The 20,872-nt window shown below is 45.3% G+C and overlaps 1 protein-coding gene across 1 annotated transcript in view; it reads right to left on the bottom strand.

Moving 5' to 3' along the window:
- Positions 1 to 12,457: 12,457 nt before the first annotated feature.
- Positions 12,458 to 20,872, bottom strand: part of SNX5 (sorting nexin 5) — a 28,659-nt gene continuing 20,244 nt past the window's right edge. Inside the window, exons 7-13 of the mRNA XM_014593796.3 lie at positions 18,374 to 18,479; positions 18,218 to 18,293; positions 17,143 to 17,182; positions 16,974 to 17,060; positions 14,718 to 14,877; positions 13,699 to 13,784; positions 12,458 to 13,047 (exon numbers count right to left, since the gene is read on the bottom strand). Coding sequence (XP_014449282.1) covers positions 12,997 to 13,047; positions 13,699 to 13,784; positions 14,718 to 14,877; positions 16,974 to 17,060; positions 17,143 to 17,182; positions 18,218 to 18,293; positions 18,374 to 18,479 — 606 coding nt within the window. The 3' untranslated portion in view covers positions 12,458 to 12,996. The remainder of the gene's footprint in view (positions 13,048 to 13,698; positions 13,785 to 14,717; positions 14,878 to 16,973; positions 17,061 to 17,142; positions 17,183 to 18,217; positions 18,294 to 18,373; positions 18,480 to 20,872) is intronic.

Here is a 20,872-nt window from a genome sequence, read left to right as displayed (position 1 = left end):
CTTCTGTTTCTGTGGTAGCCAAACAGATACAGGGTGCAGCTCCTAGCATCTGTCCAAAAATTCTGACCTCTCCATGGACTATGGGCTCAGCACAGCAAAGGATCAGATCTCCAGCTTGGAGCAGGACATGATTGACAGCCACATTCTGCTGGAGCAAGGAACAGGCTGACCCATAGCAGATGCCCATAAAGGCAGGTGGCAGAACATTTACAGAAGCTGGATCTAGGCTGTGGAAGCTGTGCAGGAGGTACAAAGGCCCACAGACCTCACCATGTAGAGCACAAGATGCCAGTCAGCATCACTGCAGTCTTTCAGTATATAAAACTGCAGAAAATTTTGCAGTAAGCTTCTCTAAAATTAGTTCCAAAAGGTTTCTTTGATGCTACCTCAGCTACAAGAAGACCTTATTACTTCAGAACAGAGTGCAGGGCTGTGCTGAGAACAGCAGGGTCCTCCATCCTGCCAGCAGCTGCTCTTAGGGGTGCTCTGAGAACACATGGTGCTGCAGGATTGAGCTAGGCCTGCTGGGCACTCATGTTGCTCTGGGGCCCATACCACTTGGTTCAATGCTGCCCTCAATGCTACAGCACCAGGGTGCACAATAGGACCTCTCATAGAATCACAAGGAACCAGGGCAGGAAGGGCCCTCAAGTGGTCATCTAGTCCCACCCTCTACTCGAGCAAGACTATCCCTTTACCTGCCCCTGAAGCATCAGACAAAAACCACTACCAGAAACAAAGGCACCAGATGTGAGGAACTATTGCCTTGAACGGCAAATCCCATGTCACTCTTAGCCAAGGGGGATAGGAGACTGGAAAGAGATACTGTACAGCAGTATAGTAAGGAGTGACACACAGGCATAGTGCTTTGTGGGTGTGGGTGCTGGCGCAAAATCCTGGAAGATTCCACCTGTGCCAAGTCCAGGGTTTGAATTACAGGGGAGCTTGGGGGGACTGAGCCCCCCATAAGAGACAATAGCCCTCCTGTAAGATTTGAAAATCATAATCTAGGGAGGTCTCAGACTTACTAGGGCAGGGGTTTTCAGCCTTTTTTTAACAAGTGTACCCAGTGCCCAGACACAGGGGGGGAAGGGGGGTCTTGCATGCAGGAGGGGAGGGGGGGGTGGAGAGCAGGTTGCTCACATGCAGGGGGCCTCAAGCTGCCACCCACTGCCCTGTGCCACCACTGCTACGCCCTGCTTTTCCCACAGACAGTCGCATGTGCGGCTCCGCAGGCTGCTGACAGGCCTCGTGCCCGACCAGTCACGCACCGTTCATCAGCAGCCCGTGGAGCCACTGGCTGGGCAGTGCCTGTGCAGCCCGCAGAGGGGCACTGCTGTCCTTGCCTCCCCTCGGCCCTGCTCCTGGGAGGCGGCGGTGGCATGGTGGGTGATGGCAGTGGCTGCCGAATGCAAGTCCCCCCACCCCACGTCCGTGCACAAAGGAGCACCGCTGCCCTTGCCCCCCACCCCGCTCCATCCCTGCCCACCCACACATAGCCCCTATCACCTTTCCAAGTACCCCTAGGGGTACACGTACTCCCAGTTGACAACCCCTGTATTAGGGCAGCCCAATTTTTTATTTTTTATTTTTTTGCAGACCCCACCAAGAGTCAAAGTGTAACTCAAACCTTGGTCAAAGTTCTGACAGGATGTAAGAAAGATCATTAGGGGGGTCTGTCTCCCAAAGCAAGGGGAATCTTTCCACTGAGATCAATGGGCTTCAGACCAGGCCCTGTTATCTACTGCCATCTTTGCCATGGAGGCAACAGATCAGTTAGTTCAAAGCATCTCCAGTCATGCCAAACCCAGGAAAAACGTGTTCCTTCTATAGTTTAGCTCTGCAGAAGTTTCCTATAACTAGCACAGAGAAAAGACCATCAACAGTCTGCTGAAATCTTGTTGCTATTCCACTTAGGACATACCAGGCAGAAGAGATGGCTGAAACAGTGACACAATCAGGGTTGAGGATAGGCCTGGTTACCAGGCCCTTGCTCACAGAAAGACCCCTCTGCCAGTTTGCCCAACCGCCCTGACAGAGATGCCTCCCAAGTTTGAGACTACAGCCCCTCTGTGCTTGGTACTGCAGAGAGACCTCTCAAGAGGCTTACAGGTGAAACAGATAAGGCAGAGCCTGGAGCCACCCAGGCTCCCACAGCAAGTCAGCAGCAGCGATGGGAGCCAAACTCAAGTGTCCAAGTGTGGTAGCTACGATGAGGTTTGCAGGCAAAACAATTGCAACAACCCTGACCTGAAGGTGTTTAACTCCAACCACTGCTCCCATGGGCACATCAACATTATGTAGGATAGGACTTCAGAAAGCAGCATCTCCCAAAGTGACACCTGCTGCACCCTGCCATTTTTGCCCCCACAGACTGCCCACTTCCATCCTGCCTTGATGTAGGGTTAACATCTCTCTCACCATTTTTTTGTGTTGCTCCAAGCACTTCCAGCCTCCAAGCCTTCCTGTCCCTGGGCTAGGACCTCACAAGTCTCCTACTCAGACTGGGAAGCAGGGTACTGAATGGGATTCAGCTCCGAGGGAGCCATCACCAGTGGCGTGGAGGGTGCCACAAAACAGCCACTTTGAAACAAAGGATGGTTTAATCCCAAGTTAAGGGCAGTGCACAGCAAGGGCAGAAGGTTACCACCACAATAAGCTGTCTGCTCACGTAATTGTCTCATCGTCACAGGCTTTGGCAGAACCAGCTTATCCACATACTCACCCTTCACAGGCATGGGCAAAGGGGCAGTCCACATGTCAGCTACTTCCCCTGCTCTTCAAGGGTTTTTATCCTCCTCAGGACTTAGATCCATCCTGAACCTGACCAAACTGGTCTATGTACCTCACTGGGTGTGAGGGAGGGAATTATCTGAGGGTTTTTCTTCTGGCTGTACCTTCTGAAACAAGCCCCTTTGCAATGCTCTAGTGACAAACTGCACTCAAACCAAGGGGTGGGGAGGGAAGTCTTCACACAAAGTAATACGTGCAGCTTCCACATCCCCCACATGCCTCACCTCCCACCCATGGGGCATTGAAAAGAACAGATTACTAACAAGATAAACATACACCCTCTCTAGATAACATCTTTCATGAATGTGTCAGCTAGAGGCATGAGAGCTTGGCTCTTCTGAAAGCCAGGTCCAAAGGCAAGTCTGCAGGGTATACATATGTCTGGAAATGGCACCTTCAGACACCTGTGCAGGAGGTACAAAGGCCCACAGACCTCACCATGTAGAGCACAAGATGCCAGTCATCATCACTGCAGTCTTTCAGTATATAAAACTGCAGAAAATTTTGCAGTAAGCTTCTCTAAAATTAGTTCCAAAAGGGTATACATACATCTGGAAATGGCACCTTCAGACACCTGGCTCCACCCAAACTCTCTCCTGAGCCAGAAGTGTTCTTGTGCTACAAACAGGTGGACTAATTAGCACAACTGAGTGGACAAGACCAATTAACCCATCCGTGAACCAATGCAAAGGTGACATTTTTTCTGGTCTGGTAGGCAGCACTGCCTGCTAGAGGATGTCACCACCAGAATGGTAAGTTTATTGTGCTGATCTGGCTAAAAGTGCTTCAGATAAATCTCTGGCTTCTTTACTTTTCATTCTATCCAGGAAGAGCATACACCAACTGCTGAAACTTCCTCAGCCTGATGAAGGGTTTTTGAACCCAAAAGCTTGCTTAATAACTATTCTCCAACTATTTGGGTTGGTCTAATAAAAGATATCAGATTCACCCAAGGAACCTTGTCAGATAAATCTATGCTGCTATGGGGCAGTAGCGGGTTTTGGGAACAGACAACTTATCATGAGGAAGAGGCATAAAATAAAACTGACTTTTCCAAAAGAGAGCAGTGGAACAAGAAAAGGGCAAGCAAAAATAGCAGGTCAGACATCATCATTAGCATAACTCCATTGACTTGCAGGTAACCTTAGAAATGTACCCTAGCTTAGGGGATGGCCTAGAACTTCTTAGACTTTCCATGCAACTTCCTTGCGTAGAAGGAAATAGGAGATTGAAGGATTATATCTATTTTTTCCCTATTTTATAATATAACTTAAACTACAAAGTCTACACAATGGACAGGATGCGGTTTAATATAACCGCTATCCTTATTTGCATTAAATATATTGAACAGGAAAGAGCAATAGCACATACCCTATAAGGAATGATTCCACACAGGCAGGGTGGCATGGACAATTTTTTCAAAATTATAAAGGATTTAGCAGATTACCTCTTTTCTAGAGTGACCTAAAATTTTTCAAATGCATCCATGTATCTCAGCACTCAAACTGATTCAGACCTTTTCTTTTGAAAACAGCAGTTGGGCTCTTAAGTAACACTTTTGAAAATTGCACCCTGGCTGATCTTTACAGATGTTTTCTACTTGCACATTGTACATATCCAATTAAAACAGGATGTGTTGGCCATTTCCAAAGAGTTCTCTCAAACAACGTGTGGTGAATTTTGTGTTTTAAAAAAAGATCCCATGTTCCCATTATATTCCCAAGGTTTTTCTTTGTACTAAACAACCTCGATACCTCAAGACTTGTATGACCCATTAACTACCGAGGTTCTTTGGTGACCTGAAGTCTGTTGATGAATTGCTTTCAAAGAAAGCTTACCGTGCAGGTGTCATCTTTCTTCTTTTAGCGTGGATTTGCCTTCAGCTGGTCATTTTGTTCATCCAAGTGAACACTAGCATTCTGGGTTCACAAAGGCTTAGCCATGGCACATTTCTTCTACTCCAATCTGAAAAGCCCTTCCTCTACCCACATAGCTCTGTTCACTAACTGCAGCTCAGTCAGCATAACTTTTGCAAGGGGGCTGCTAGAAATGATTCTCTCCTAAACTGCTCCCCATGGACTGCTCCAGCTGATAAGAGAGGTTAGTACATGCTTAGATTCATCCCTGCTCAGTGCAGAATGTCACTGGGACTGAGGCAGATGCCCCAAACATTTCCCAAGTTAGCACCCAAACTCTGGGCAGGAAGGCAAAGCACTGCACATTTACACACTGGGCAATATCAAAGGAGCTCTTCAGTGACCAAATTACTTCTGTTCTGTTCATTCCTGCTGCAGACCTTTCACTTAGCATCTTGGATGGATTTTCAGTGGGTTTCTCCAGAGGGTAAAGCAGCCTGGGCTGAGCCATAGCGGCTAACATAGGGCAGGCTGCAGCCAAGGAGTACAACTGGAGTTTTACTTGCTCTCTGATGAGTTCAAAAGCAAGGATGAGATCTGTCACTGGTGCAGTTTAGCAAAGTTGCCCTGAAATCGGTGGAGGAATGGGGAGGAGGCACACCAATTCAAACTAGGTATGCGTGTAGCTTGACTCAGGGTTCTGCAGTGCAGCACAAGAGGCTCAACTGCTGTGTGCGATTCCGGCAACCATAAGAGGAGCTGTGTCCACCATGTCTAGTCCTGTAGCACACATGGTATCAGATTCTGCCTCTTTGGCCCAACTGCCTAGCATGGCTGAGTTGGCACACAGCAGCCAGGAAACTGGCTCATTTGGCTGCTACCACCTCCCACTGTTCTACTGGAGACCCCTGTGTTCATGGCTGTGCCACCTGCTATCTGGCATCTGATGTCAAGGGAGCAGCAGAGGGAAAAGGAGAAGTCACCTACCAGACTGGGCCCTGCCAGTGAGAAAGCAGTGCTTTCTCTCTCCCCTATGGTGGAACTCACAAGACACCAGGCACTTTCCAGATTAAGATACAACAGTGCCCTTCCCAAAGAGCTCACAGGCAACAAGGATTAGGCAAGTAGCCCCAGAATCTATGGGCTCAGTGGTGGAGTCAAAACCCTCCTCATCCCCAAGATGAACTAAGAGGTATGCGCACAGCTCAGACCCTGGATCGAGGGATGCAAAGAAGAACAGTGGTCTAGGACAGTGCTTTTCAACCTTCTTCTCATCCCTTTGGAATGAGAAAGCGTGTTCATAGAATCATAGAAGTAGAGTGGGAAAGGACCTTGTAGATCTTCAAGTCCAACCCCCTGCCTGGGCAGGAGGGAAACTGGGCTCAATTGACCCCAGCCAGGTAGGCATCAAGCCACTTCTTAAAGACCCCAAAAGGTCCTCCTAGTGGGGTTCAACCTTTTGCACATCCTTTTGGAAAATGGAAAGGAGTTACAGACCTCTTTAAATGGTAAGTGTGGGTATTCACATATGTTTGATTGAGCATAGTAGTCTTTCATGGACCCCTTAGACAAGTTGAAAACCATTGCTCTAGGCCATATCTATGAAGTCCAGTCAAACCCAACATCATCTTCTAGCCCAGAGGTGGGCAAAATATGGTCTGTGGCCCGGATCCAGCCTGCGAGGCCATTCTATCTGACCTGAGGGGCCCTAAAAAATTTAGAAAATTAATATTCATCTGTCCTTGGTTCCTGTCAAAAATGACAGAAACCAAGGGAAGCCCAGAAGGCTCCCATAACAGCAGGGCCCCCCCCACCTGAAAGCCCCAGCTGGGGCTTCTGGCCTGGAGCCATAAGGGGGAAGGGCAGGGGAGGAACCCGTGGAAAAGTGCCCCGGGGACAAAGTGGAGCGTGGGCAGGGGGAAAAGCAGCCCCTCACCCACCCCGGGGCCGGCACTGCAGCCACTCACAGCCCGCATTGGGCAGCCTGTGCCTGCTCTGGACAGCCTCGTGGGATGCAAGCAGATGCAGCAGGGTGCACCAGCCACAGGATGGGGGAGGGGTCGCTTTTCCCTGGGCTGCTTCCCAGCATGGAGGAAAGCTGCCCCTCCCCTGCCCTGTGGCCGGTGCCCTACGCTGCAGCCACTCGCAGGCCACGCGGGGCTGTCTGGAGCAGGCACAGGCAGCCACTGGTGGGCTGCAAGCAGCTGTAGTAGGGGGCGCCAGGCAAGAGGAGGCCCCCCCCCCCCCGTGCTCAGCACCACCTTGTAACCTGGCCCCACTGCCAGCCTGGGCCCTGCACTGGCTCACCAGTCAGAGCTTTGCATGGTCACAGCTGCTGCGGCCCCCCCCCCCCCCCGCTTGCTGCGCCGGGCAGTGTTTGCCACCACCGCCTCTGGGCTGCCCAGCGCATGAGCTCCGGGCAGGCAGCAGCAGCCAACATTGCCTGGTGTGGCAAGCAGGGGGGCCACAGCTGCTGCTGACAGGTGAGGCTGGAGCTAGCTCGGAGCCCAGGCTGGTAGCGAGGCCGGGTTACAAGCTGGTGCTGAGCACAGGGAAAAATAGCCCCTTGCTCACCCCATGGCCAGCACCCCAGGCTGCAGCTGCTTGCAACCCACGTGGGGCTGCCTGTGCCTGCTCCAGACAGCCCTGTGTGGGCCGCAGGCGCCTGCAGCAGGGAGCACTGGATATGGGGTAGGCAAGGGGCTGCTTTTCCATGCACTCAGCACCAGCTTCTTCCCTGCAGGTAAGGGCTGGGGGGCACTGGGAGCGAGTGGGCGGGGAGCCAGCAGAAGCCCTCACTGGTGCCCTGGGTCCATTGCTGGCAAGGCCCAGAGCAGGGTGGCAGGAGTGTGGGGTCCCAGCCAGCAGGGGCTCTATGGAGCTGGGCCAGCTCCCCCTCTCTCCCAGCTGGTACAGCCCAGCCTGGATCCACAGACCCCTGCCAGCCTGTGCCCCATTTCAGGCCCCACTGGTGCTGGCCCTGGGACACTGGTCCCAAGATGGTGACCAAGGGGCAGCGCACCCATCAAGGGGTGGGGCTACCCACACAGCCCTTGACAACCTGCCGAAACTGGGTAAGCAGCCCTCCACGCAAAATTATTGCCTGCCCCTGTTCTACCCCTTAGCTCACAGCAGTTGTATCAAGATGGAGAACATCAAGTATCACTGCAAAAACCAAGCAGCATGAGAGACAGTAAGGGTGTGGCAAACAAATATCAAAGGTTGGGCTGGTTAGAAGGAATGTTGTCCAAAGGAAGATGTGAACTGAGTCATTGTTTATGGACTCGGGACTGACATCATGAACTGGGTAAATGTGCAAGGCCAGATCCATAACAGGTGTCAAGCAGCCTGGCTTCCCTAGAGCTGCACCAGGCCACACCAGATGAGAATCTGGCTCTCATCATCTCTGCATGAAAAGCAATAGTACAGGACTTGGTTTAAACTAGGATTATGCCACATTGAGTTGAATCAGCCATTTTACACAACTGCCAGTAAGATAACCTGCCCTCAAGCACCCTGTATTGGAGTTGGTTGGTTGGGCCAGCTCTCCCTGGCACACCCAGAAAAGGAATAAGCACCCTCCCAAAGATAAACAAGTGGAGTATCTGCATAGATACGAGATTAAGAAAGGGACTCTGGTCTTCCCCTCCAGGAGTGGCATGGGAAAACCAGCAAGAACAACTCAGGGCACAGCTGGACACTAGCTGGAAAGGCATTGGACAACATAAACAGATTTACCAAAATTATATGCTACTTGTAATTCCTAGGTAAGCCTCCCCCTGCTGTATAGCATGTTGCTATGGTCCTTGGAGCAAACTGCTTAATTTCCTTTGTCTACTCCCCTTTGACATGAAACTAATGCATTAAAAACAGAGAAAATAAGGGGAAGAAAGGTAGCAGACAAATTAGACTGTAGGAAAACACCCCAGGCAAACACCTCTCTCAGTAAAAAGGTGGTTATAGAAGCTGTACAGTATGAGAGTTCCCAATGTTTTCTTACTCAGCACAGACTAAGGATTTCCTGTCCTCCATAGCAACAACCTTGCATTTACTGAATAGGGAGACAGTGCCAGTAATCCTGGCCACGGTAGGAACAATTTTGAAGTGGTGTCACCTATTACCTCACCTACTTCATTCATTTCCATCTTTTACTCTAAAGGAGATTCTAGCTCTGAAAATCCTTTGCGCGCACACATGTCTCGCACCTACACACTAAATCTCCATAGCTGCACTGGTTATTAGGGAAGCTGCTCCTATTTCCAACACCTGGTGGCCTGGACCTTTAAAAGGAAGCAGACTGCCAACCACCTGTTCCTCTCAAATCAGAGCCAATTGGGAAGTTTCTGATTAACAGCTTTTCCTCAAAAGCTAAAAGTTTATTTGTGGAAGTCTTTTACATGCTGTTGAGGTAGGGTTGCAATGCAAGGCAACCTGGGTTCTTGCCAACTCATGCGGTGGGCTGCTGGAGAGGCTAGGCCTTGCCTTGGATTTGAGGACCTTGGGGTTTTCTGGTTCCGTCACAGGACTGGGAGACTTGAGGCCCTGGGAATCACCACCTCTAGCAGGGGACCAATATTCCCAGGTTTTTCAAGGACAGACTGTGGGCCTAGGACATCCCAAGGAGCAGAGCAGGGAAGCTCCAGGAGTTGAACAGCCCCTGGAAGTTGAGGCAGCACAAGAAGCCTAGAGGGGAGCAAAGCCAGCCAGCTGCTTTACTTTGGTTAGGAACACTGGAGTTTCTTCTCTGTGGGAGATCTCATTCAGATTTAGAAAAAAAAACTTTTGCAAAATACCATAATTTTGCAAGGGTGCTCTGTAGGGTTGTAACTAGCTGTACTGACAGCAGGCCCATTAACAGATAGAGGGACCTTTCATTGCCTGTCAGGTTCGCTGTTCTTACCACATTTTATTTTCAACATAAACTAGAGAGAAGTTAGTCTTTCACAGTGCCTGCAGATTTAAACCTATTTCCCCCCCCCCCCCATAAGGCAGTCAAATCCCCTATACAGATAATCTCATGCAAGGGTCTGGGCAAACTGGCAGGTTCTGCTCCTGTTTTGAGATTAGTGATCATAGGTAACAAGTACAAATCACCAGACCACAGCCTGTTTCATATTGGCAATTAGCAGCTCTTGCCCCAGCCCAGAAATCAGTTTAAATTCTGGCTAGTGGGGTTACATGCTTCCATTCTGTAGCATAGAACTTGTGTTTTGCCTCCTTAAGTGCTTTCAGCACCTGGGGCACTTCATGGATAGCAAAGTTATGCTGAATGGAAGATGCATCCAGCAGGTTCACAAGTAGATAGGCAACATGCTCCATTATGAGAGGAAGGAGACTTTACAAAAAGTTAGGAGTTCCAAAACAGGTAGATAGGGAGGTTAAGAGTCTTGATCCAGCCAAAACAGGGCCTTATTTAAAAGAAGGGCCAAGCCCTCCCAACTTGGGACACATGTAAGAGTTAGTTTCACACAGACTATCCTTGAAACAACTTTAAAATGAGCTTGGGTTAAAAACAAACAAACAAACAAACAAACAAACAAACAAACAAACAAACAAACAAACAAACAAACAAACAAACAAACAAACAAACAAACAAACAAACAAACAAACAAACAAACAAACAAACAAACAAACAAACAAACAAACAAACAAACAAACAAACAAACAAACAAACAAACAAACAAACAACCTTTTTTTTTTTAAATAAATAAGTTTTGTCTTCTGTTGTCACAGGACTTTGTGCCTGTTGTGGTCCATTTACTTTGCTAAGAAGATTTATTTAGGGCTCAGCTACAAGAAAAACAGAAGTTAATTTAACAAAAACAAAAAACCTCAGAGTCAAGAATGATTGTTGTTACCGCCTCAACTGCCAACAAGTTTGATGGACAGATTGCTTTGCTCAGGAAGTATTATCTGCCATTGTTTGATGTTCTCAAGTTTCTTCAGCATACTGCATGAAAGCAGGACTTGTCACCATTTAAAAAACAAACAACAACAACGACCCCCACATGCAAAAGAAAACAAAGCACACAAAAGGTTTTAGCAGCTGCTTTAAACAGTGGCAAATACTTGAAAGTCCTCTACAGAGTCTGTGCCACATGCATGGTTAGGGGTCAGATGCAAACTGTTGTCCAAGCCTGCCACCTAGAGGACTCAGAAATGTGAAACAGTGGCATTCTTGTTCTCCACTACACCATTCACTCCAACTAGGATAGTCTGGTTTTGATTACTGAAAATATCATGCACTCTACTGGTATAAAGGTGGTACAGCTTCCACCAGTGAAAAAAGCAGTGATCTCCAGGAAGAAGATCCCACTCAAAAAAGAGACACACAGACCTTTGCTTAGAAATATTAAGATTAGGTGTCTCTACTAGTACTTGGATCTGGGAAAGGAACAAGTAAGTAGGTTTACAGTTTTGGGAAGTTTATTCAGCCATCATTTTTCAAATGGCTCAAGAAATAATCCTCAGCCACTACAGATCGTAGTCTCAGGATGGCACCTTCCAAGAATTCAGAACCCATAACTCCCCCCCAAAAGAGGAGGGGATGCAGGGGAGGGAAGGGACACAGTTCAAAGTCATATTCAGAAAGGCTACTCCAGGACTAAACCAGACTGATAAAATTGCTAGTAAGAGCTGGCATTTGTTAGAGCTAGTAAACTACTTCCTACATCTACCTACAGCACGAGCATGAAAAGATGCATCAGATGGTGACCAGTTAAAGCAGGAGCAGGCAGAACGCAACCCACCAGGCCATTCTATCTGACCTGCAGGGCTCCTAAAAAAATTTTAAAAATTAATATTTAGCTGCCCCTGGCTGCCTGTCATGCAGCCCTTGATGGCTTGCCAAAACTCAGTATGCAGTCCTCCACCTGAAATAACTGCCTGCCCCCAAGTTAAAGCAATAGCTTTGAAGAGCTTGTGTAGGCTGCTAGTTAGAGCCAGATTCTAATCCCAGCTCTGTCACTAGGCTGTATGTAGAGCCAATTTGTTCCATACTTTTCAGTGGAAAGACAGAAGTTAGTGTTGGCCAGGTACTAGACTGCCCGGGGGGGGGGGGCGGGCGTGGCAGCAGCAGTGGGTACACAGCAGCACATGGAAGTCAGCTCTAAAGAAACAACAAACATACCTCATTCATTCATTCATTCATTCATTCATTCAATCTGCCTACTAGCTTGGCCACCCACTTTGAAGTCAGTCACTTTAGAAGTACTGCATTAAGGCAGTAGAGACCAGTCTTTTTGGCCAGCGTGCCACAAAATTAAGCACTCCTTGTCACTCTGCAGTCAAGTACTGTGCCAACCCTCTTGCCCTGCCTGATCTGCTGGTGTGCTTTCTGCTTGATACCTTACTTACCACAGTGCTGCCCTTCTTCCCTGATCTGCCAAATGCTGGCCACCACTGCATTTAAAAGCTCATGTAGGCCACCTTCATGAAATGTACAGGTTTCAAAACAAAATAAAATAGGGATGTGCAGGGATGGAAATTTGTTTTTTTAAATCATATTAGGTAGACTTGCCTCCTCAAATCTCAGACACTATAGTTTGAAAAGCTGAAAGTTTCCTCAAGGTTTGTTCACTAGATTTGGTGTGCAGGATTTAACAAAAGCTAGTTCGCAGGGAAAAAAAAAGATCACAAGTAGGATTGACATGAATTGTGTTCCACTTCAACAGAAGTGAAACAATGCAGCAGCTTACATATTGCAAAATGTCTTCCTCCATTGACAAAGTCATCAGAAAACACAGATAGAAGCATCTTCAAAGCTTGTATCCCCTGTCCATAGACAGACTTTTACTTTGCCTACAGAATGATGCACAACCATATCAGACATCTTTATTTTGCTGTATCACCCAACTGTACAAATATGAATGTAGTTATAGAAATCCAAAATATATTGTAGTAGAAATCTGCCCAAGTGGAATGTTAGGATATTAATTTATAAAACTACTTGGGAATTTTTACATAAGCCATTCCCACTTTTGACATTCTGCAGACAGCTCCAATATACTGACAGAATTTTCACCCTTTGTGAGGGGGGAGAAATCAAAATTATCTCCGTTATCAGATGAACACACGATCAACATTCTGGACTCTAGTTCTTGTCCTTGGCACTCACTTTAAGTGCAAGTACCTCAATAGGAGGTTAGCTACATCCAAGTAATTCATATGCAATCCGGCTTTCATTTATACCATGGAAGCCAACATTGGTGTCAATCAACATGGTTAATTATTAGTCAAGTGTCCAGAAGACCAAATATTGGAACCTAAAGGAGTTAAGCTAAATATGAATTTCCCCATGGCCATTGAGTGCAATTGATGCTTTTTCACATTTGCAGAATAAGGTGTCTTAGTTGTTCTTGAACAAGTCAATGCAACTTTGCAGGAGAGAGACATTGTTCTGGAATGGAAGACAACAAATTCAGTGTTAAAGCACATGTACATGCACTTATCCCAAACCCCATAAGTATTAGTATTTTTATCTTTGTAGACACTGAGGCTCATTTTCAATATGGGATTTGTGATAGTAAAACATGCATACCAAAGCTAAAAAGATATTACTGTTGCAGAAGGCAAGCAGAAAGTGCCAATATGAATAAGGGTTGTACAACCTTCAAGTATGTCCTCCTATATATGGAGGATATTGCACAAAGTATGCAATATCTCCCTCATGGTCAGGGAGGAAAAAACAAACAAAAAACCCAAACATACTACTACTAATACTAAAGTGAGCCAACAGCTTAGCTAGACAGCTGTGAGGTATAAGCTTTGGGTTGTGCACTCCATTTAAACTCTAACCAAAGCTACCAATTACCCCAATGGACTTTTCCAGTTAATACAGAAACAAAAATAAAATGCCACATGCTGCTAGCATACCTTGAGAGTCTGATTTCCTTACCAAAGCAGAATAGTGGAAAGCTTAACTTTCTGACTGAGCATTTAGTTTCCTAGCTTCAAAAAAGGGAAAGCAAGTCCTCCCATCAATGGTGCTAGCTAGAAGTATACTCCACTGTAACTGTGCTATAGAAATTCACTTCAAGAGATCACTTACCTTTGCATGCTTTATTTCCAGTTCTGTCATTTCGATTAGGTTTTTACGGAAGGCTGCTATTCTCTTCTGTTTGAAGGTGATCAGTTCTAAAGACATGAAATGGAGAAACCATTATCATTCACTTCTGAGGTAGTGGCAGTAAATAAGGGCAAGCATGTATTACCAAAAGCTTTGTTTGGAGACCTGGACCTTAACTGGCACCTAGACCTCAGAGCAAGTCAATTCCTGCCAAACCTCACTTGAGGAAGCATCCCAGAAGAATGAAATGCTAGAGAGTTGTAATACTGATCTGGAAGGACTGCAGCCCTATACATGCTGTTGGATCAGAACATACAGTCTGGCAGCATAAGGAACATGGAAGATCAGGTAACATCTAGCTGATCAGGGCCCTCCTGCGAGATGCTCCTCCTAACTAAAGGCCTATAGGAAGGAGGGTGGGTAGGGGGGGGAAGAAGGAAGAGAACGAAAAAAAAGCTATGCAGGAGACTAGCAGGATCACACATCTGGTCAGAAGGCTTTAGCCTCTTTTCCATTAGGCAAACCCCTTGCTTATGCAAATGGCTGCAGTTTGTCCATATGGACCTTGCTTCTGAACCAAGATGGCCACTTTGTTGTCCTAAGAAGTACCTGAAGTTTAGTTCAGAGATATAAATTAACCACCTTGCCTGCATCTAAGGAACAGGAAGGTTCACCCCAGACACTGATACAAAAACAGGCCTGCTAGAGGGTATTCTTTATGCTTCTATATCGCTGTAGCTTTCAGACCTGGGAAGGCAGCTATTTAGCTTAGAGTAGTGGTGACTTCAATGAAAAGTAAGTGCCTGCATGGAGGCAGTCTGCATGATTGTCAAGCCATTGCAAACTTTGACCCTCAAAAGCAAACCTGGAGACCCAAATAGGAAACTTGAGGATTGGGACACCAACCAGCAAGATACTAACTGTGGAGAAGTACCTTCTAATAGAGACCTGAGAAAGAATGCAAAGTATTCACAAGTTGTGCAGTTAGTAAGATGTTGTACCTTGTTTTGCAGACTCTGAAAGCTTCTCAAACTTTTGACAACAGTCTTGCTGATGTGCCTCTGCCTGTTTGACATCTTTGCTTTTTAATCTAGCTTTATCCAGAGCTTTGTTGGAGTTCTCATACTCAACAAGAGCCCGAGTACGCCTGTATAAGAGATCCTAAAAAAACCCAAAACAAAGTAGGATAATCACCCTTACAAGGCAAGTACTTAAATCCTGACTCTAAGCAAAGCTACTTTCAGCCTTTTTAGAGTTTAAAGAGGGGAGCTTTACTTTGTTATTTTGGGGGCTCCAGGGCAGGTGTTTGCTTTTAAAAAAAAGTCAATTCTATTTAAAGCTAGCTTTTTCTTCCTTTGATACAGAAGATATATCTATAACCCCCACAGCCCCAAGAGCTGCCCTTCCTGCTTCAAGCATCCTCCTTTTGGAGAAGGAAGGTCCTGCTAAAACCGTCAATGCTATTCCTTGACCAGGGTGGATAAAGATCAGCATTTTAAAAGATAGATAAGTAAAATCCAATGCATTTAATTTAAAATCAGATTTTTATTTATTTTTTGTTAAAGGTGCTTTAAAAAAAAAAAAGCCAAGATGTATATATAGTTTTAAATTTAAGATATGCTAAAGCTCAAAGATATCATCATGGAATAGGGATTATAGCTTCTAGTTATATTCTATTGGAGACAACATATTTATGTAACCTTCCAAAGAAGTTTTATAAATAGGATATAACAAGCTATGGACTACATTAGGGGCCCAATCTTATGGGATCCCCAGAGGCTCCTCTACAGATTAGTAAAGATTAAAGAAAGCCACTCTACCCAATGAGACTCTGCTCAGTCTAGAAGATCCCTCTGTGATGCTTAGTTTCAGTTCTCAAACTGTGGATTTGAGAGATCATAGGCAGACAAGGTTCTTTGGGTAGATATGATCTCTTTTATTAGACCAACTAAGTATTTGGAAAAACCATTTCTTTACAAGCTTTTGAGCACAAATAACCTTCTTCAGGCATAAGGAGAGAATGTTGTCTCTAGAGGTAACATCCTTGTTAACAGCAGTATATGGAGATGAGAGATAACAGACCCAATTACCCACCCATCAGTCCTATTGTCTCTGCAAGTTAGTGTATACACAGTCAAGCCCTTACACTGTTCTCTAAAAAGTGCATCGTTAGAAGGAGTTAAATGAATAAAGGATATCAAACAAGAATGCACTTTGTAGACAACCATTGAGGCTTCCTGACCAGCTACTTATATCAAATCCAACCTGTCCCTGATATAGTCTAATCTTCAGATGTTAGGAGTGCTGATCTAGGAATTTAGAGAATTATAGCAGTATTTCCCAACCTTTTCCAGCTCAAGGCACACTTACATTAAGAAATTGTTTCTGCAGCACACCTGTTAAGGCATTCCCCCATCTTCATACCTATCGTAGCTCATTGCCATGGCAAAATTCCACATTCATTTCTGACTGCACACTTGTGCCATGGCACACTGGTTGGGAAACACTGAATTACAGGACCTTGTGATGGGCAGTGTTAGTCCTTTAAAGCCTGATATATGGTCTTAATTTTATACAGCTTGACAAGTTTGAATTCAGACAGCTTTAAAATGGACCTACTGGAATCTTATGTATTGTGCTACCCAGAGATGCCCTTCATATAAAAAGAACACCAACTGGATACTATTAAAATGGAATCTTGACCAGCAAGGTTTGCTTAGTCTGTGGAAGATCCTAGCAGACAAACTACTGGAATATCCAATCTGATATTCCCCAGTAAATGCGAGTCTATTATTACACCAAATCCACAATAAAGTCAGTATTGAGTCTACTGTTGTATTCTCATCGAGATGAGTCATGAAAGAGCAAGCACTTATGCCAATTGCTCTTTCAGGTCATTAGGACAGTTGGCACAGGGGTACCTAATGCAAGCAAGTAATTTGAAATAAGAGGCTTGAATCCTATTTAAACTTCACAAAAGTTGGGTTAAAAAAGGTGTGTAAGGTCTAAAATAGAATTTATTCCAATTAGGAACCCAATACCTTGGCTGCTGTATTCTTACCCAGTTCTGAAGGCAAGAACTACTTGGAAGGGACCCTCAACACTAAAAAGGTATGTATCCCCACTTTTCATATTAGCACCCATCCACCTTTGAGAGTAGGATTACAAAGGATTCTCAATCTATGCCCACCTACTTTTGATAAAGAGTCAGTTACAATATTAGAGTTCAGTGACTAACAGCACAAGAGAGATCTCACCTTTGCTGCTTCTATGTTAACCATGTAGTATCTCAGTAACTCAGACAGCTTTAAGTCTTCATCAGATGAAACACGACTCTCTACCTTCTACAGAAGAGAAGATTAGATAGTAGTGATGCAAGACAAAACACCTAGATTTAAGTATAGGGTTATTTGAAGGGAAACTCACCCTCAGTTTTTCAAAGAGTTCAGCAACTTTCAGCAAGTACCTAAAAAAAGGTACACAGAAAGTGCTTTAAAAAAAAAAAAAAAGTTGTCATCTCCTTGATGATACATGTCCAGAAAGTGTTTGGGAATCTATTGCTTCCATATCAGGTAGGCTGCTCACACACACACACACACACACCCCTACCTTGGAGCGTCACCATGCTAAGCACAGCACATGCCCACAAGAGGCATAATGTTAGTTTGACCCAGCATCTTCATGCTTCGGCAGGGCTTTTCTCCAGTAGTCAATTCAATCAGTTATTAGGAAAAAAGCACCAAAGCACCCTGCTGAAGCAGATGAGTTATACAGGCACCAGGCAAGCCTGGATCAAGCTAACACAATGGGGGTATGCACCATTCCTACCACCCCCCCCCCCCAACCCCCGTCTGTCAGCAGCCCAATATTTTAGCTTTGTTACAGTGAAAATAAGCTTCAAGCAGGGATAGCAACAGTATACCATGGGCTGCTATCACCATGAACAGTGGCCATTGTACAGGCTAGAAACTTTATTTGCAGAAAAGCCAACTAGAATCCTGGCCAGAAATCCTGCATATCTTACAGCTCAAGTCTTAAACTGGAATTTGGCTCTGATCTACTGCAAGTCTGTCCGATTTATTTTGTCCTTTGGGCCAGACCTGGACTGCAGAACTTCTTGTAGGCCAGATGACCCACACCTCCAGTGGCAGGGCAGCAGCTTGCTTGTGTGGCTGTTGGAGCAGCTCTAGAATCCGTTGGGTGAACATAGGTCTTGCTGTATTCCATTCCCTCCACCACTGCTCCAAGGTTCAAGCTAGCCACATCACCAAGCCCCACATGCTGCAAGATACAATTTATACAGCCCCAGTCCGACTTGAACATTTGAATTTATCAAGTCAAGTCCTCAGTATGGTAGACTGACATAAGTTCTGAACACCAAGCCAGATATTAGCAAACAAGGGAGACTGGGAACTAAGATTCAGTTTGTTGGCTTTTTAATACAGGATTAGGCTTCTGGAGCTTATTAGCAAGCCAAGAAAATGTTCAATTAAATCCTCACTTTTTGATGACTGTTGGCTCCTCCAGTGCCAGGCTGTTCAAACAAACAGAGATGTAGATGTAGTCATCTGCAACATCTGTCAAGACAGACAGCACTTTTTAGAGTCATCTCAAGCACCAGCAAGTCTGTTTAGAAGAGCTTTAGAACAAGGTTTACTTTTATGAGATCTTGTCATCTTATCTGCTTTTGCACATGCATCCTTGATTCTGTTATAATAGTTCACAAGGAAAGTCTTCTCTTGCTCAAAGAAGTCATCTACCTCCTGGAGGGGGGGGGGGGGGAAGAAAAAAAGGTTTTTAACAAATAAAGAAAAAAAAAAAATCAGTTGTTACAGAGCCTTAGCAGCCATTGCATTTAGTAGATATTCAAAATGAGACCAAACTTTTGCCCTTGTGTAGATGTAAATTGTCACTGTACATAGGTGTGGCTGTACATTTCTAGCCTTCCCTTTGAGACTAAAAAAGTGAAACCTGCCAGTTCTTTTCTACAAAATTCTTTCATTTACAGAGCTGAAGGATCCATGGGACTAACTTTTCTTTTGATACATATCCATGCAGCTCTTAAAAGACCCACAGCCTTACATACTACATATGGTAGTGGTTTTATTCTCCCCAGGCCAACTGGAACAAGGTCATTTTCTTACATCCAACTATTTGGTCGCGTAGTTTGTCTGTTTTTTTAAAACACCAAGTCTTTAGGACAGCTAAAACCACACACACACACACACCCTTAAAAGCAACAAGTAAATTGCCATGGCAAAGAAAATTTAGAAAAAATTTGAAATTCAAATAATCTTTAGATTTACATAATTGTGACATCTGATGGCCTGTTCCTTAGAAACTTATTAGAAAAAAAAACAACAAGCTTGCATTAGGACATGGAAGGTACAGTGTGTACATCACTAGTCTCAGCAGCTTAATTAAGGCTTCAAAGAGCAGTAGTCTAAGTCAAGACTTCAGTTGTTGTGTAAGCAATGGCTATTTTTGTGAATGACTATATACTTGCAAGCACTAATTCAGTGAGCACATCATCTTTTCCTCAAGAGCATATTTCAGGTTTCAAATGAAACTTTGGAAAACCAACCTCTAAGTGTAGCAGAAAGCCCCCTTTTCCTCTTGCCTGCATTTGCTGTCCCCTCTTTGGATATGTTTCTCTTTTTTTACCTTTTCTTCCTTCCTCTCTCTTTCACTTTAAGATAAGGAATTGTATTTTAAAATTTGTATGTGTGCATTTTGTACCTCCCCTTGTAGTTTGGTATTTTTATCTATTTGTGTGCCATGGCATTTGTAGCTTATATTTTATACTCTTCACCTTTCAACTTGCAACTAAATGTGTTTTAGTAAGTTATACATTGTAACATTGTTAACAAAGGCAGGAATCAAACTGCTCTTCCCTGTATCAGGCTGGCCTCTGAAAGAATGAGTGAATCAGTGATTGAATGTGTAACATGGAAGCAGGCAGCAATTAATCACCTGGAAGCTGAACTCAATAGAAGACAGTGTAACAACCGGGAAATCTCTATACCTCACTGATCAAGGGCTAGAAGCCCTGGCCTGACTTAATTAACACCAGAGACCAACTTTTGGGCTGAATATCTCCAAATAGACCACTCCCAGAGCCCTATTCTAAATTCATCAACGGACTCCCAAACCTGCACGTACATGCGGACAACCCCTGGGGCTGACAGATGCTGTCCAGTAGCCACCGAGGGCGGGGAAGTCCCATGAGGGTCAATGACCCCTGGATTGGGCAAACCAGAAAACTGGGGAGTCACCAAAGTCTGCCAGGGACAGATAAAAGGCAGTGAAAAGTGACCCTCAGTGGCGCCCTCTTGATCTCCAACTCGACCAGACCTGTCCAGCCAGAAGGACCAGCCGGCGACCCCCTTCTGGAAGATAACACCACACTGAAAGAGGCCTCAACGACAGACTCCAGCGCTTGTAGGATAGGTATACCTGACTCTGTAGCCTGCGAGACACACAGACACACAGACACACAGACACACAGACACACAGACACACAGACACACAGACACACAGACACACAGACACACAGACACACAGACACACAGACACACAGACACACAGACACACAGACACACAGACACACAGACACACAGACACACAGACACACAGACACACAGACACACAGACACACAGACACACAGACACACAGACGAGTGTGTGTGTGTGTGTGGACCAGCCCCAAGGTTTATGATTACAGTGTTTCAATCTGCCTAATAAACTAGAATTTTAAGGATCCCGAGTTGGACATTTGTAGCCAACAAAGTCTGACAGTACCACTGGAATAACCATCAAAGGTTGGGTTCATGTGAGAAGGCTGTTCTCCAGTTAACAAGTATTAGTTTACAATTAATAGGAGAGAAATAATTCACCTGGATGTCTCAGCACTTTTGAATATAGAAGTGGCCACTTACAAAGGCCACCCTTTAGTGAAGGATTCTCTAAATTTGTAGAAGGCTACTGAGCAAGTACTGCTTTGTTTTACCTGTATTCTAAAGCAGAATCCTGATGGGCTACTGGTCTTGGATGCCTCTGCTATACAGGAGTCAATTTCCCCACTACATGCAAGAAAATCAACCCTTTCTACTAGTGCCTGGCCATGGCAATTCTCCTTGCTGTAGTCACAATGGCA

The sequence above is a fragment of the Alligator mississippiensis genome, chromosome 1, assembly GCF_030867095.1.
Source record: "Alligator mississippiensis isolate rAllMis1 chromosome 1, rAllMis1, whole genome shotgun sequence".
Lineage (NCBI taxonomy): Eukaryota > Metazoa > Chordata > Crocodylia > Alligatoridae > Alligator > Alligator mississippiensis.
Note: the sequence above shows the minus strand (reverse complement) of the source record. Positions and strands in the feature narration are given on the sequence as shown.